The sequence below is a fragment of the Pagrus major genome, chromosome 21, assembly GCF_040436345.1.
Source record: "Pagrus major chromosome 21, Pma_NU_1.0".
Lineage (NCBI taxonomy): Eukaryota > Metazoa > Chordata > Actinopteri > Spariformes > Sparidae > Pagrus > Pagrus major.
Window position 1 is genome coordinate 27558844 of NC_133235.1, and position 16647 is coordinate 27575490.

General features: G+C 42.4%; 1 protein-coding gene across 1 annotated transcript in view; it reads right to left on the reverse strand.

Annotated features, from left to right (window-relative positions):
- Positions 1-1157: 1157 nt before the first annotated feature.
- LOC141016701 (contactin-associated protein-like 4) overlaps positions 1158-16647 on the reverse strand; it is a 55973-nt gene continuing 40483 nt past the window's right edge. The window contains exons 17-23 of the mRNA XM_073491219.1: positions 15079-15318; positions 12552-12776; positions 10874-11007; positions 7533-7620; positions 4208-4426; positions 2181-2252; positions 1158-1354 (exon numbers count right to left, since the gene is read on the reverse strand). Of these exons, the coding sequence (XP_073347320.1) occupies positions 1158-1354; positions 2181-2252; positions 4208-4426; positions 7533-7620; positions 10874-11007; positions 12552-12776; positions 15079-15318 (1175 nt within the window). The remainder of the gene's footprint in view (positions 1355-2180; positions 2253-4207; positions 4427-7532; positions 7621-10873; positions 11008-12551; positions 12777-15078; positions 15319-16647) is intronic.

Genomic DNA, 16647 nt, shown 5'->3' on the forward strand with positions numbered 1-16647 from the left:
TACTTTTGATAAACGTCTGCAGCCTCAGATGTGTGCGGGGTAAAGGTTGATTAACTGATCCACAGCTTTCTTGCTGACGTTCGCTCCGTCGCCTCCTCTTGAACCCTGGCTTGTAAATTAACTGATTGTGTATGTATAGTTTACTGCTCTGTATAACCAAAAAAAGCTTATTTTTGATGCCATTTTTAGTTGTACATTCTATAATTGCTGTCTTTAAGGTCATTTTCATTTGTGGCGGGGTCCGCCATTCCCATCCTGGATTTAGATTGCTTCTCCCATGCTTACATACAAACTGAGTCAGTTTGGCATCCTTGACGTTTTATAGAAACATAGCTAATGTTGCTCTGTTACCACTACATGTGTAGATCAGCAAGTGTTTGCTAATGAGTCTGCTGAATCAACTTTAGAGGTGGTGATACGTAAACCCGCAGCTAAAATGATAAATTTGGATAAACGATGAAAGCAAATTCTCAAGTTCATATCTTTACTGAAGTTATTTCCCCACACGCCATGTTTCAAAGTGAAAGCTTAAACCTTCAATAAGAGGTGTTTAAGGTGTGATGGTTTTTAGACGTAGAAGACGTCGTAAAGTATCCCTGGAGGGTTGGAGGGTGACTTTGAGCAAGGTGGGAGAAATTAAATCATCACAACCAAACGTCTGCTGACTGAGATATAAAACAACATCCTGGTTATTTCTAGTTCCCTGCTGTCTCTGCATATAAGCACCCATCTCTCTCCAAGAGACACCCGACCACAAGAGGGCATAGCTTCACTTCTTCCCCACTGATCCACCTTTTTAAAAATACTCCATTACTTCCAACATTTCAATATGACAAAGTGACGTTAGCCAGAGATTGTTACAAAGACATTAATTAAACATTTTTGAATATTTACAGTCGTAACAAGGATATCAACATCTCATACAGTCCAAACACTGTTGCCTGTTCGTATCAGTATATTCACAATGTATAGTAAAGCAACAGAAAGACAACACTGCGTGAATTGTTCTTATTTGCCTCCACATGCTGTGGAGCCACTTCAGCCAGCGAAGTCTCTGAGTGGCTCTGAGTGCAGAGTAAAGTCCTGAGGCCTGACGGGACGCCAGGACACCCTCCTCTCCAAAAACCCACCAGTTCATCAGGATGCAGGACCTCCGGTTAAATGAAATACTCCTTTGGGTTTTCACTGGAGGCGTTCTGGGGGTCGGCCTGGTTGTTGAAAGGGAAATCCGGGCTGTCGTCCTGATTGACTCCCTTCACTTCCTGGTTTCGGTACGTCTCTTTTCTCCGGTAGAGGAATCTGGCAGTTATCGCCAGGCCAGTCACGATCACAAAGATCACCACTGCTATGAGACCTGCAGGGAAGGAGGAATTTAAAGATGTAAAAGGCTGTTATATCGGATAATTATCCTTCAAGTTTCAATATACATGAATCTTCTAAAGGAACGACTGCCAAATCAGAACAAAAAAATGCTTTTTTCACATTGTACTGCCAGTCTCGCTAATCTAACTTTCAAGTGCATTACACTCCGTCTTAAATCTTGAATCTATCAGGCTTTTCTGCTCTGTTGAGCACATTTGGGAAATATGAGGGCAGCTTTCATTTTAATTGGAATTCCAAAATACATCTGAAATCAATTTAATACAACATTACATTAAAAAAAGACTGTGCTTTTTAAGATAACAGCAAAAAAAGTTTTCCCATCAGCAAGCCATTCCTGCGCTGGTGTAATTAGGTGAGCTGCCCTTTTGTGCGCCGAGACAGAGTCAGGCCGGTTTAATGGACAGTTTTAAATGACTTTTCTGTGTCTCACCCTTTTCTATCCACACGATTATAGATTGAACCTTTTCAGTCTTCACTTTGAATCAATCTGTGCTGGCAGAGCAACAAAGTTTTAAATGAGTTTTAAATGGACTCTTGTCTGGCACATCACTTTACTCTTTCTTGGAGCTCAACATCTGTCCGCAACTTGAGCAAAAGGTGATGTGGAATCTTTTAGACCTTTATCAGCTCAAAACATCCACACAAAATACATTTAATGTTGATATTTGATAGATGGAAATCAGGAGGATTGGCTTGAGAATGATTGTCAAAAGTTGTACCAAAAAATAAAGATCCTGCTAAAACAAGATGAGACATTTCTATTCAGGAAAGTGCAACAGGGTGAAAAGGTTCAGTACCTCCAATCAGAGCAGAGTCAGTCCTGATGGCATTGACTAAAGGTTGACCTGAACCCACTGAACCAGACCGGTCTACAGCAGAGAAAGAAAGAGGAAAGTGGTGGAGAAGAGGAAGAAAGAAGAGGGGAGGAAAAGATGATTAAAAACCAAAAGTGAAAAACCCGAAGAGCACCAAGAAACATGGCAACATGTGGAAAAAGAGGGGGGAATAATAGAAAATAAAAGGATAATTGACGAAAATTAAACATATCAGATCAGAAAAAGACAAGATCAGAACATCACTCAGAGTAGATGGGGAATACTACACCAGCTCTCCAAATTAATCTAATAAAGCATCACAGCGTGGGTGAGAACGAGCCCAGAGGACCGAAATCCCAGAGGAAGCTTTCCCTCTGTGGTCCAAATTCATTTCAGCACTGATCACAAAAAAAACAAGGAGGGTACTGTATGTGATTAATGAGCTGGAAAAGAAGCTTTCATGCGGTTTTGTCCCAAAGAAATGGAGAGAAGACAGGAGATGTTACTCTACAGTACGTAGATTAAACACCACAGCAGACAGACACAAACGGAGGGGAAATATGATTTAAGCATCCGTCTCGTCCCTTCCACTCCATTCACGTCACAACACCACTGCTGTTCCAATCATCTGCCTCCTCAACCGGTTGCCCGTTTGTTGCACGAGCAAACGTTAACGTTGCTAACATTAGCTAGCAAACGTGAGAGCAGTGTAGTATGCTGGGCCCCCACACTGTTTTCATGGTTATACTACTGGCTCACAAACCATGTTCGAAGCTTGAACTGTCAGAAATCTTACCGAGAAAAAACAAATCTTTAAACATATTAATTCAGAATCATACATTTTTAGGGAAAGGAGATTTTTCCACCTGTTTGACAGGTAAAAACAAAAAGATTTAAGAACTTACATTATCCTTTTATTCATCTTTTCTTAAGTCATAAACACAGGAGAGAACTTTATTTTAGATCAGACTTAGAAAATGGATGCTTGTCATATTGGAAAGTGTTGTAGAGCCGTTAACTACAGGGGATTCTCAACATCTGTTCCTGTTTTATCATTTTAGGCTATTGTGTTGTCCATGACGACTGTAAAAGCTGTTTTGTTGGCTCCTGACCGCTCACACGGTCAGGTGGACTCTTTGTTCAACTACACTTCAGCCATTCGTGTGCAAATGGAGCAACGACACACAGTGTTGGCAGCAGCAAACGCCGTAATAAGTCTGAATGAGTTGAGCAGTGTAGCCTGTCATGCTACATAATAAGAGCTGCAAGCCTGACAAGTTAACCAAAGATACTTTAATGACTTCCTATCTGGCAACAACACTGCACCACTGTGTCACTGTCGGCTGCACTGACTGTGGCTTCTTCTTCTTCGTCTTCGTCTTCGTCTTCGTCTTCGTCTTCTTCTACTTCTACTTCTACTTCTATGTCTTCTACTACTTCTTCTACAACTACTTCTTATTCGTCTACTTCAACAAATACCATGAAAAGGCCAATGCTGGGAAGCTGCAGCTCTCAGTCCTGTTCGTTCATACTGACAAAGTAAATCTTTTAAAACTGCTCACAAATATGTAGTTTCATTTTTACAGAGGCTCATTACTTTTCTAAAACAGTTGGGCGCTGTCATTTATAACAAATGTGACCCAAACAAATGCAAAAAGCATTTGTTGGACTATTTTCGGTGGCAGATTATTAAACATTTGGTGTTCTAGTGAGTTTTTTTGGACAGCGTAAGTGTGATTTCATGGTAATAAAGGAACATGTCGCCCACTGCAACAGTGTTTTGAACAGTATTTAGACAACAATGGGGCTCTGTTGCACAAAGGAATCCGCTGTGTCTTGTTTTGGCGACACTTGTTAGTTGATCAGTTCATTGTGTGTTTTGGTCTTTTCATGAAATTTGAACACAATTACAAAATTAGAAAATATCTCCAGACTCTATATCTCTATAAAACACAGTTAAATGATGTCATCCATTGCTGAAGACCCAACCAACTCCCTCCCTCTCCTACCTGACAGGTGGTGTGTGTTCTCTTCTGCGTAGGGATTGGCTGAAGCCGAGGAGCCGCAGTTGGACTGAGCTAACGGCCCGGTGATGATGACGGGGCTGGTGTCCGGGTGGAGCAGAGCAGCTTTCAGAGGGCTGATGGAGTTAAAGCTGACCACCGACAGACAGCCGGTGAAACCCAGAGACCCCAGCCTGGCCAAGTCTGGATCCAAATCATCAGACGCTGTAGGAAGACAGTGATGGAGAGAAAGATAAATATCTAAGTCACACACACTTTCCTCTGCTATTCACGTTTAGAAGGTTCATCTCAGCATGATACAACCATTAAACCAGTTGTGATGTATAACCTCTTATTAAATCTTACTCGCTTGTCTCTGCAAATATCAGATATATTTAATGTAATTGGTGTGGATTACCTGTAATTGCTCGCATTATATGAGTGCATTTTAGGGATTGCTGCTCACATTTCATTCTCTGCACAGTGGCAATGTAGGACTTGTATTTATATCCTATTTTATAAAGTGTAAATGGAACTGACCTATACTAAAATGGAAAAAGCAGAATGACACATGGTTTGCCAGCGGATGCAGTGACATCTGATTATCGTCTACACAATGAAGAGACTGACAGAAATGTTCCACCTCACATTCACCTTGGCAGAGTTCCCTTAATCGTGACTTGCTCAAGAAACTCTGAGTCTGTAGTCTTTTGGGAAACAGTGTGATCTTTCTAATTGATGACCCCCCCCATCACCTCTGCCTCACCTTAACTCAATACACAACTGTTGTGCATTACTGATTCTCCCTCTTATCCCTCATTAGGAGAACATTCGGCAGCAGTACATTGACCTGATCTGATTAGGCCTCTGTAAACATGTCAGTCATTCATTATGCTGAGTACAATACTGTTCATCCATTGTAGGTACCTGGTTTGTTTACTCCACTGAAAGCAGCAGCAGCAGGAGACAAGCTGACATCACGTCAGGATCCATGATTCTCATCAGCATCCAATCAGAAAGCCAAACAGGCAGCAGACACTCGGCAGCTTCAGCACAGCAGACAGACTGTCAATGTCTCCGCTTCCTGTCTGCATCTATCACTCCTCGAGACAGATGCGCACTCTCACCTCTGTCTGTTCACTTTATAGACTAAACTCCCTTCATTACTCACAATGCACTCGTTCACGGCCGTGTAAACAGCAGCTGCGAGCGCTGACATCACCGCTGTAAACAGCTGCATCAATAACCGAGAGGTGACTGTGGTTTTTTACCACAACACATCTGCATGTTGATGAGAGCGGCAGGAAACATTACAGCCGCCTGTAAGCTCCTCTCAGCCGAAACACTCGTTACTCCATCACCTCCCCCTCCTCCTCCGTCTCTCTGTATTCCTTCCGGGTCCATTAGTTAGGCTGATGGATGACAGGGTTGGCAGGAAAACGACAGAAAATCCACTTTCCTGCTGCTTTTCTGATCCTGATCTGACTCTCTGCCTCCTCTGGTTTGACAGAGGGGAGGACCGGTCACATCCTGACATGACGGGGTTAAAACACACTGAGCCCAGTTACACCACACTGCAGCTTTACATCCACAACGACAAAACATCCTGAGAGAATTAGTACGAGTTACTCCATCACATGTAGTGTCTGCCTCACATAAAATGAAGATTTATTCAGTTTCATTATGAAATGTAGCTGCTTTTATGCTTTAACAGATTTGGATCTTTGAAGGCTAAAACCTTTTTGTTTTGAAAACAACTAGTTTTGATCAATTTTGTGCGTGAAATGCCTGTAATTGCTGTTTTTGAGCACTGATTTTAAAATGAAAGCCTCTGTAGCATCAATCAGCCTGAGACAACCAAAGGCCTCTGAATTTAATCAAAAGAAAAATAGTCCTTGACTTGTGTGGAATGCAATGAAATTATTTTGAGGTTGGTTGAAGGCTTCACATAAAATAGAGAATAACTGCGATGCTGAGCACTCGAACAAGGCATAACAACAAAAAACTGCTGCATGAGTCCTAAAACTGCACTCTGTTAGATTCTAATAAAGAGCCACTTAAAACGGGAAACTACTAAACGCCAGAAATTAAAGACCCTGTCATCATTTTCCTACTTGCCATCACTTGCTAGAACTGATGAAAGCCATTTTAAATAGCTGACTCATGTCTCACTACTAGCCAGTGTGTTTCCTTTTTAAATTGACGGAGCAGTTTCTGTGTCCTCGTCTTATCAGAGAGCTGTGACGGCAGCCTGAAGCCTCTCAGCCCCTCGTGTTATTAACAGCTTACATCTCAGTCCCTCTCTGATGGAGCCATGACGGAGCCAATTACTGTCTCGCCCCAGCTCTGTTACAGGTCCCTGTCCAGGACTACACAGTTAAATGGATAAAGCATGGCACTAAAACAACCTGGTTTGGCAACAATTTGCAGTAAAGCATCAATTAAATGGACTCCTGTTCACCTCGGTAACAGGACTGAGGAGGCGGAGAGCTTTGACCAAACAGTCTGACTCCCTGAACAATAAATCAAATGTACTGAATAACCAAGATTATACATTTGTAACAGTGTAACCTTACCCATACTCCCATAAAACACAGCTCGCTAGAAGTTTAAAATGTAACTTAAAGGATAAGTTCCCCCAAAAATGAAAATTTAGTAACTCTCACCCCCTTGAAGATGGAAGTTTGGGTTTCATAGTTCACAAAACATTTTAAAAAATCGATAAATTGTCTCCATACAGCTCATCCAGCAGGATCCAAGTCTCCAGAAGCCCCAAGATCCCAAATTAAATTGAAAAGACATTATTTATATTTTTGAGGTATGGTTGAGCCCGTGCGCCCACTTCATACGGTGTTCATGCTAACGCTCTGAGCTTAGCAGCCACAGTGAACATTTCTGGAAATTGGGATGAGAGAGGGGGGATGGCATGCAGCAAAGGGCCGCAGGTCGGATTCGAGCCCTGGGCCGCTGCGGTGAGGACAAGGCTCTCTTGTATGCATACTACATGCAACAGTATCAACATTAGCATCAACTCTAAACTTGCTCACATGATGTTCTGGACGTGAGCCTCAGTTTCAAGTACAACACAAAAACTTATACATCATGTGGCTAAATACATCTTCACCATCTGCTGAGGTAGTTTTTCTGTTTGAAACTTGACTCTGCACTTCTGGGCACTCAGCTTGATAAAGTGATTTATATTTTCATTTTAGTACTAACAGCATGTACTCTCTTGCTCTACAGGAATAAATGCAGCAAAGTGTCGGATGAGGCTAAACATCTCAGAGCTGCTGGCCTCGTTTCTGCTTTCAGTTTAAGTCTCCTCACTTACCGTGCACTTTGCCCAGCACCAGCGACTTGATGGCGTTGAACTCTCCGTCAGACGTCAGGTTGAAGTCTTCCCTGGGATTTTGGTCGATCTGCAACAGACAACATTTGTCTCATTAATTGCGGGCAAAACTTTTTTGTTGCCTCACTAGACAATTTAAATAAAAGCAGCAACTTTTAAATGACTGGGTAAGTCTGACTCCTGTGACATTTTTCATTATTTAGAAGTCAAAACCTGTCGTGATCTCCGTTTTTATATAAAGTCATATTTTTAGAACGGTGTTCAGCTTCCCCTTGATGTTTCATCTCAGCGGCTCAGTGGGAGACACGAGTCCATACTTTCAGTGATAAACATTGTCACTCGCGGTAAAACTCTCGACTGGAGATAATTTTAATGAGGGCTTCTCAACAGACAGTCTCACCGTGAGGTTGTGGAGAGAGAAGGCAGTCGGAGTCGAAACAGAAGTGTAAAACTAAACTTGAGCATTTAAAGACTCTTTAATACCAATGCTTGAAGAGATACTTCATTTTAGTCTGATATTTAACTTTACCTGATTTTACTTTTTAATTGGAATTTTAAATTGAGGCACCATTTGACTTGAAACTCCTGTAGAAATACAGTAAGTCTATTCTTTAAATCTTATTACAAATGTGATATTTAGTGCTGTGAAACACACTCACACGTCTTTGGCTCTGTAGCATTTTATTAAGCCTTCATTTTACCAGGTTGTCTTATCTTTTTTAAAAGGGAGACCTGGCCAAGAATGGCAGCAAGAGAGTTTCAGTACACCCGGAAATAATCATGAAACATTTGCACACAGACAACCTGTTTTAAAGCTGTTCAGCGGCACAATATTCTGAAGTTTAAGTTCGGACTTCAAATCACAAAACGTCGAGAGAACAAAGACTGTGATTTCCACATTTCAAGTTTAAAAGACAAGATAAGTAAATGGGGGAGTTTGCCAAGAATGGCTTCGTAAATCAAAACACAGCAGTGACCGAGGCGACGTGCACCTAAAGCCGACCGTTTCACTTTTGAGTGTAACACACAGTTTGTAGGAGAACCACAGTTTGTAATGAATTTCAAAAAGTGGAATAAGTGGGTTGAATGCACATTTGTTAGGACCAAATAAAAGGTTTCCTTTTTAAACATGGATCTCTACTATTAAATAAACCGTCACACACACGCCTATGAACGGGTATATAAAGCGGTAGCAGTCCTCTTTTGCTGATACTGAAAGAAAAGCTCCAGGTAAATTTCTCTTTGCTTTAAATTAATATTATTTATTTTAGTTTCCACAAATTATACCCTGGAGTGTGTCTCTGAACACGGTCGACTAACTGGAGCACGCTGTGAGATCAACAGGAAGCCCCTGGAGTAAAGACATCGGACACTCTGATAACATTACAAAAACAGAGGACGCAGTGTTTTGGTAGCCCAGAGTCAGCCAGGCTTCGGTGAGTCATTTTTCAACGGGGACATCTGCTCAGGGAGGAGGACATGATCCTGTCCACCTGTGAGACTAGCGTGGAGTCTGTAGGCTGCTGGCCATCAGGAAACAGCATGCCGAAACTCTCATCGAGGTTCACCTGATGTCCCCGGAGTATGTTGTTAAAGATATAATGATTCAAGGTGATGGAAACTGGCACGATGAGATGCAGCTCATATTTCACTGGAGCCTCACAACACGGTGAATCAGGAGGCTGCACCCATGCAAGACGAGGTCACCTTGTATTTCATCTCAGGGTGATGATAATTATACAGACATTCAGGCTGCTGTCTGCTGGTTAGATGAAGTTAACCTCATATATCATCCGGGGCTGTTGTTAACAAGATAAGACATTCAGTAGATCCACATACGATTAGGATGACTCATTTTTCATCCGAAGCGCTTCTAATGTGAAGTTTGTCCCCGCTGTCATCGCTGGGCCTTTATTATCGAGAGGAACAACGCAGGCAGGACTGCATTAAAGGACCCTGTTTGTTCTCTGCCTCGTACTGATTTGAATTACACCCACACCTGATGTACCAAGTGTGTCTGGCAGATCATTAGCTACATTTCTGTACCGTCTTTAGTGACAGCAGACAACTAATTATCTCAAAAGAGGGAAAACAAATATTTTTAAGTGGCATTTGAGACAAATGGTCACACAAATGTTTGACTTTTAAGTCCTTGTTGTCACAGCAGGTGAAGATAACTAATGGAAAGAGACCATGTATAGTTCAGTGATCTAAGTTAACCTGGCTACAACGACACAGAAAGCACAAAAATCTGAACTGTGGTGATTTCTCTTGCGTTACTGTGGCAATCCTGCAGTCACAATGCCGTTTGCTCTTTATTGGATAGGATATAAAAGCATGGACGCCTGCAATTGGTTCACAACTTCACACTTTTAATCAAAACATCAAATAAAATGGACCACTGCAGCATTGCCTGGTCACTAGCGGTGCTTTGTAGGTCCAAGTCAGCAACCCGTGCTCCACTGTGCACTGATATTACAAATCATATAACATTCGCTGCGTCTATCTTGGAATTATGTCACTGACAATGGAAATCTATGCCAGAACATTAAGAGCCGGCTGTGTTGGTGACAAAAGGAAGACGTGCATTTTGCAACCTTCTGGAGCAGAGCAGATACTGAGTACATGGATGAAAAACTTGTGGTTATTTTTTCGCTATAAACTGGGTGGAAAGTGTTGGAATATATTTCAACTGACATCAACTCAAACTGACTACAGCTGCCACCCATGCAAGACGAGGTGGCAGACCGGATGAAGGAGTACGCCACAAAAACCTTTTAAAGCCAGATTTTATGGAGCGGAGTTAGTTACAGGCGCATGAGAGTGTAAATGCACTCCTGAAACTGAGTCTGCTCTCTTATCTCTAGTTGATTTCACCTTTTCTGAGAACTTGAGATTGCAAGAGTAAAAGAGATTACCATTTCTGACAAACCCACTCCGGTCTGGAGGATCATGTCTTTTTGAAAATGGAAATACTACATTCATATAGTGCTTGTACAAGGTTTTTGCTGCTTATTCTCACACACTATGATGCAGGGTGTTGCCCTGACTATCTGAAGCAGTTTGGGGTTCAGTATCTTGCCGAAGGACACCTTGACATGTGGACATTAGGAGGAGCGGATTGAACCATCAACCCTTTAATCATTGGATGGCCGGCTCTTCCTCATGTGCCACAGCTGCCCAAAGTTTATTTAAAGCCTGTACAGTGACAGCACGATGGAAACCCTGCAAACTATATTTGGCTTTTACTTTGAAAGTATCAGGAGGAGTCTAACAGGTCAGAAAATAGAGTAAATAAGTATACGGTGCATGTGTGTTGTTACCTGCAGAGACACAGAGTCCGACAGTCTCCTGATGGTGACGGTGTGCAGCTGTCCGTTGGCCAGGCTCCTCACTCTGCTTCTCAACACTTCAGCGTCTCTGCCGCCGTCCAGCTTGTATCTCACCTCCAGCTTATCTTCACACACGCAGACAAACACGCACAAAGTTTTTCCAATTTAAACTTTTCTCCCGATGTAAACATCCGGGTCGTCTTTTCTAATCTTATCCTTTTTTTTAAGGATGTATTTTTCACCTCAGTGATTAATCTGAATGATGAGTATCTGAGTCAATAAAGCTTTCCATATTAAGAGGATTAGCTGCTAATTCCCTATCAATGACACCACCCCAAATCTAATTAATTTGACTAATATTGGGAGGATTAAGAGCAGATTTAATAAAAGGCCCTGTGGTGTATTTGGGCTTTTAAGATTTAAACTATGCCTTGTCCTTCAAATGCATACATATTAACATTTATTTTACTTTTTAGGGGTAGTAATTACTCCCATAAAGAATATTTCATGTTCTTTTTATTACAAAGCTGTATTCCCCAGGAAGGAATCATTATTTGCTCTGAGAGCTCGTCTATGTAGCTGTTGTTTCTGATAATGAGTGATGTATTCTTGGAAAAAAAGGCCTTAAGTGATTGACAGAGAATTGCTGTGTTTTGGCTGAGGAGGTTTTACTCCAGCAGAGGGTGAAAAAAAAGAAGAAGAAATGAGCCTAACAAGAGAAAAGCTCTCAGGGATTTAATTGGACACTTCAGCACAAGTGCATTTACCTGACGACTCCACGGTCAGCATGAAAACCTTAATGCCCTGCTGTCCATCAGCTTTCTCTGACTCATTAACAGCAGAAAATCCATTTACACCTAATCTAGCTGCAAAGTGCCGATTTTTATTGGACTCCTGGATGCAGAAAATGTCATTTTAAATTCAAAGTGCCTCCTACTACTCTTAAAAGCCAAATATTCACAACATAATTATTTCATACAAAAGTTGATAAAACACATCAGCAAGTTTTCGGCTGTTTTATTCAGCAGCACACCGACCTGCCGCCCATTAGCAGCCCACCGAACTTTAATTCCCCATCAGGTCTCAGTGATAAGACCAGCGAAGACTATTTTTTCTCCAGCCTGAGACAAAACATAATAGCCGGCCAGGCTGGACGGATTAAAAGGCAACAGAGGCTGACGGGGTGAAACCAGAGAGAGGAAAGATCTGACAGATCCTGATAGATCTGGTAAAGCTGCAGAGCACAGCGGAGGAGGAGGAGGAGGCGGAGGAGGAGGAGAGAGGAGGAAGGAGAGGAGGAGAGGTCGATATCAGGAGAAGATGACAGGGATGAAGAGGGGAGGAGGGGTGAGATGAGAGGCCGGGAGGAGAGAAAGTAATTGAAAAGAAGTTGAGAGAGGGAGGCGTCATAAAGGAAAAAGTCTTGACACGACTTTTGATTTCAGATCTGAGGATGTGGACGGAATAATATTAAAAAATAAAGAGAAAGAACCAAGATTGAGAAGAGAAAAATGTAGCTGAGGGATGGGATGAGTAAGAATTTAGAAAAAAGGCGATAAAGAGGGTGAAATAAGACTGCAAATGAAAGGAGATGAACATGAAAAGATGTTTATACGCTGCTTTTCATTAGCCTAACAAACAAACTCCTTCAAAATAAAAGCCTCCTCACCGTGCTTGTTGATGAGCAGGGCCAGGTGCTCTCTGTAGTAGGAGCTGACGTAGAACAGCACAGCCGGACTCTGGTTGGTCCTGAAGCTCAGGGAGACGTTCTCTCCTCTCAGCGTCGTGTCCGAGTAGATGGAGGACGGCAGAGCGCTGCTGTTCCTGCTCAGCTCGTACGGCTCCTTGAAGGTGTAGCTGACGGAGGTCCCCGACTTGAAGCTGGCCGACACCTCTGGAGGAAGAGAGACGGCCACAGAGAGGTGATAGTGGGTTTTTATTTGCTTATCTTAGGAACAGGAAGGAACATTTCAAAGATGGAACACAGTGCTCTTTGAAAAACAATGAGGCCACACCGGAGAAACAAACATCAAACATAACTCTGACTCAAAAAGCGGCTTCAATTTAATTGATTCCTGCAGACTACAAAAAAAATGCCTCCGTTTATCTTTAAAGGATCAAAAGGTTTTAAATTTGATGTTTTCAGAGAATGAGTCACTGCCATTGAATTTTAATAAATGAGATGGACTATTACTGATAGTAAAAAACACCTATACTTCCCCGGTGCTCCGAGCTCCCAGTCCCGGCAGAGTCGGCTAATGTGACCGCTAGCTGCACGGTTAACTGAGCTAACTAGCTAACGGCAGCTACAGTGAGCAGCAGTTATAGGTTACTCTGGGGGTATGCTGCCCCCTATTTGTTTGGAGTTTGCCTATGGATTCGACCCCACCAATTTTACATAATGAAGTGTATTAACAAGGCTCGGGGAGTATGACTGCATATGTGAAAACAAGTACTATAAAGCCTTTGTGTCTCCAGATGAAGCTGCATGTATTCTGATAAATTGCCTCCAGCGATGTTCACTCATGGGCTAAGTTGCATTGTGGGTAACGTAGGCCCAAGCATCGCACTCCTGTAACACTGTTAGACTCATGAGGGACAGTTTAAAACAAACGATCAAAATCAATACAGCAGAACCGAAGATATCACCTTTGTTATTCCACACATTCTTCTTCCTTTTCAAAACCTGGTGCCTACATTACCCACAATGCAACATACCCACTGAGTGACATCACTGACGGCAATTTATCAGTTTGCATACAGCTTCCTCTAGAGTATACTACTTTTCTCAAATATAAAGTAGGACTCAGCTGCAAACACACCATGTATACAATTTGGAATTGCCCTTTAAGTGTTCATAATATTGTCTTTGCTATTCTAAATTTCAGAAATAGTTTCAGAACAAAAGCTCAGTAAGATTAAAAATGCTGCTGCTCGAATAGCAGCGAAGTAATTTGCCGCCGTTAATTACTTTAGTTTAGTTTCACTGATGGATTTCTTGGAAGTGGAATGAATCGACTCTTTATCCTGCATGAACACCATTTATTTCAATTTGCAGCATCCCTTTTTGTTTTTCCTCCCGTTGAATAAGTGTTCAATAATACCAGGAGGAGAATAATTGTCTCCCCGGCAGAGAACAATTCATATATTTACAATAACTTTTTCACTTTCAATCACATGATGAATTGCTCAGGGTAATTTAGCTCGATAGGATATTTTAAGCATCTAAACAACTCTGAGATTGCCATGCGAGGCTGTACAAACCCTGTGTACTTATTACAGAAAACAATGTTTGATAGGTTCAGCTCTGTTCCCGGACTTGAAACACAGCTATACCTCCCAGCCTGCTGACGTAGATGCAGATAAGTGCAGCAGATCCCAGTAGAGGATCTGGGGGCAAAGAGAGTCCTCTTAGTTATTGAACTAAGACATGAAGTTAAATGTGATGACGCACCATAAGGGCAATGAATTAAACATCAAACGGATTACTAAAATAGACTCCAACACATCAAACGGACACTATTTGCATGAAACCTTTGATGCCACATGGTAGCTAAGTACTTCCTGTTGAGTGTTTAGTGCAGTAAAAGGTTCACTGGAACGATATACAGATTCTTAACCTTTAAAAAGCTGCAGAGAAACACCCACACACAGACGCTCTGAACCATCTCTTCTTCTTATCTCCTGTTTTTTTTTTTTTTTCATTTGTATTTTCCAGCCTTTGAGTTTTGTAAAGGACATTATGATAACATATCCTATTACAGTCAAACAGAAACGACTGCCCATAATGCATTAAACGGCTTATTAGACAGAGATGTTCAGGGTTCATCTGCAGAGTGAAGGACTCTGCTCAGACAATTTCCTGCTCTTCCATTCTCCTGCTGAAGGAATCACAAGCCCGACACAAGTGTCACTATCGATGTTGTTTGAGCAAAAGAACAAAGAAATGATAGAATAAACCCTTTTAATGGCTTCACTTTCATAAAGACCTTGAGAATTTTCTACTCAGAACTTAAAGATACAATCAAAACTTTGCTCTTCAGTGTATCATGAATGTGCATGAAGACATACACGTTTGTAAAACCTCAAAATAACCTCCAGTGAGAAGATTCTCCAGGCAAAGGACACCTGCTCCAACATAAAGACACTAGCTGACAGTATGACTCGCCTCCCCCTCTACGGTCTGTATGTGTTACCTGTATTGCAGAAGACTCCAGTGTATGCCGACAGGCCGCAGTCACAGTGGAAGCCGTTGACTCTCTCCACACAGCGGCCCCGGTTCTGGCAGAACGAGCCGTAGCTGCTGCAGTGACCCGGGCAGCCGGGTCTGACGCCGGGCGTGATCCTCGCCCTCTCCTCCAGGTCCAGGGTGACGCCGTTCAGCTGCAGAGAGCGAATGCAGCCCCGGAAGCCCTTCTGCCTGGACGCTGTGCCTCCTGCAAACGTATAAACATTGCATGGCGTTTATTATTTTTACATCACAAGTTTGTCTTCTGTGTCGCTAATAGGCTATCACAAAACTGATGCAATCAGCGTCAAAGCCTGAAGGAATCAAAGCCAGCACACCCTGAACAAAGATGGAGCAAATATTAATTTGTGTGTCGACAAGTCTGTATGTTTTCTTTCTCTCCAGTTGTTCATTTCTCCTCCTCCTGTCATCTACAGTGAATCCACATGTCGCCTCTGCTCCCCCACGAGCTTCTGACTGTCAACGCTCTCCTAATAAAATGACACAACGATGAAACGGCAATGAGGCAACAAGCTGGAGGTGGAAAACTGAATCGGGGGCATAACTTTCATCAGCTGTCTCACGGTCTGTCCGTGCAGCATCATTCTAACTGCTGAATGCCTCGCTGAGTTACTGTCAGACCGTGCGTCTGGTCATGGTGTCGGCTTTCTGTGTGCAGCAGAAAGGATTTTCTTACGCTCCATCACCTTTCCTTGCACCATCTCCACCTCCAGTGCAATTCGTCAGATTTTTTACAACAGCTACATACCTGAGGACAGTGAAACAATATCAAGAATACATGTCCACCTTTTGCACATACGTATACTGAGCGCTTATATGAAATGGCACAGCACGAGTGACCTGTCATTTCTACACAGATCAGGGATTGACATCGCTTTTGTCCTCGGGGTTCAGACGTGCCGGCACTTTGCTCTCAGCTGTCAACTTCCTGCTATTCGGCAGCACCATCAGCTTTTCAAACCCATTAAATCACCGAGCTCTGCTTCGTCCCTCACTATGCACGGATACAGAACTGCTAATTTCTCACATAGGTTTCACAAAAGTGCTTTTGTGAGTGAGTCTCTGAATTGTAACCCTCTGAACCAAGGTTACAATCTAACAAAACAGTATTATACTCAATGACAGCTGGTTGTGGTAAGAAAAAGAAAGGAGCCAACAAAGGCAGTTGGAAAATAAGAGTGCTAGCAAGTAAACATGGATGTGAACAATGCTGGGTTTACAATATTTCAACAAATGGCTTAAGTAGGAAGAAAATGCATTCAACACATTTCTGCAAAGATCAGGGATTGAAATTGTTTTTGTCCTCAGAGTTCAGATGTGCCGGCACTTTGCTCTCGGCTTTCAAAGCTGACAACTTCCGACTGTTCAGCAGCAGCAGGAGCAGCTTTTCACATCAGTAAATCACCGAGCTCTGCTTATTCCCTCTCTATGCGCTCTGTAAATGCTGTAAATCACAGAACTGGGTAGACTTCACAAAAGCAACAACAGTGCAGAGTTTGTGAGAAATGTCACAATG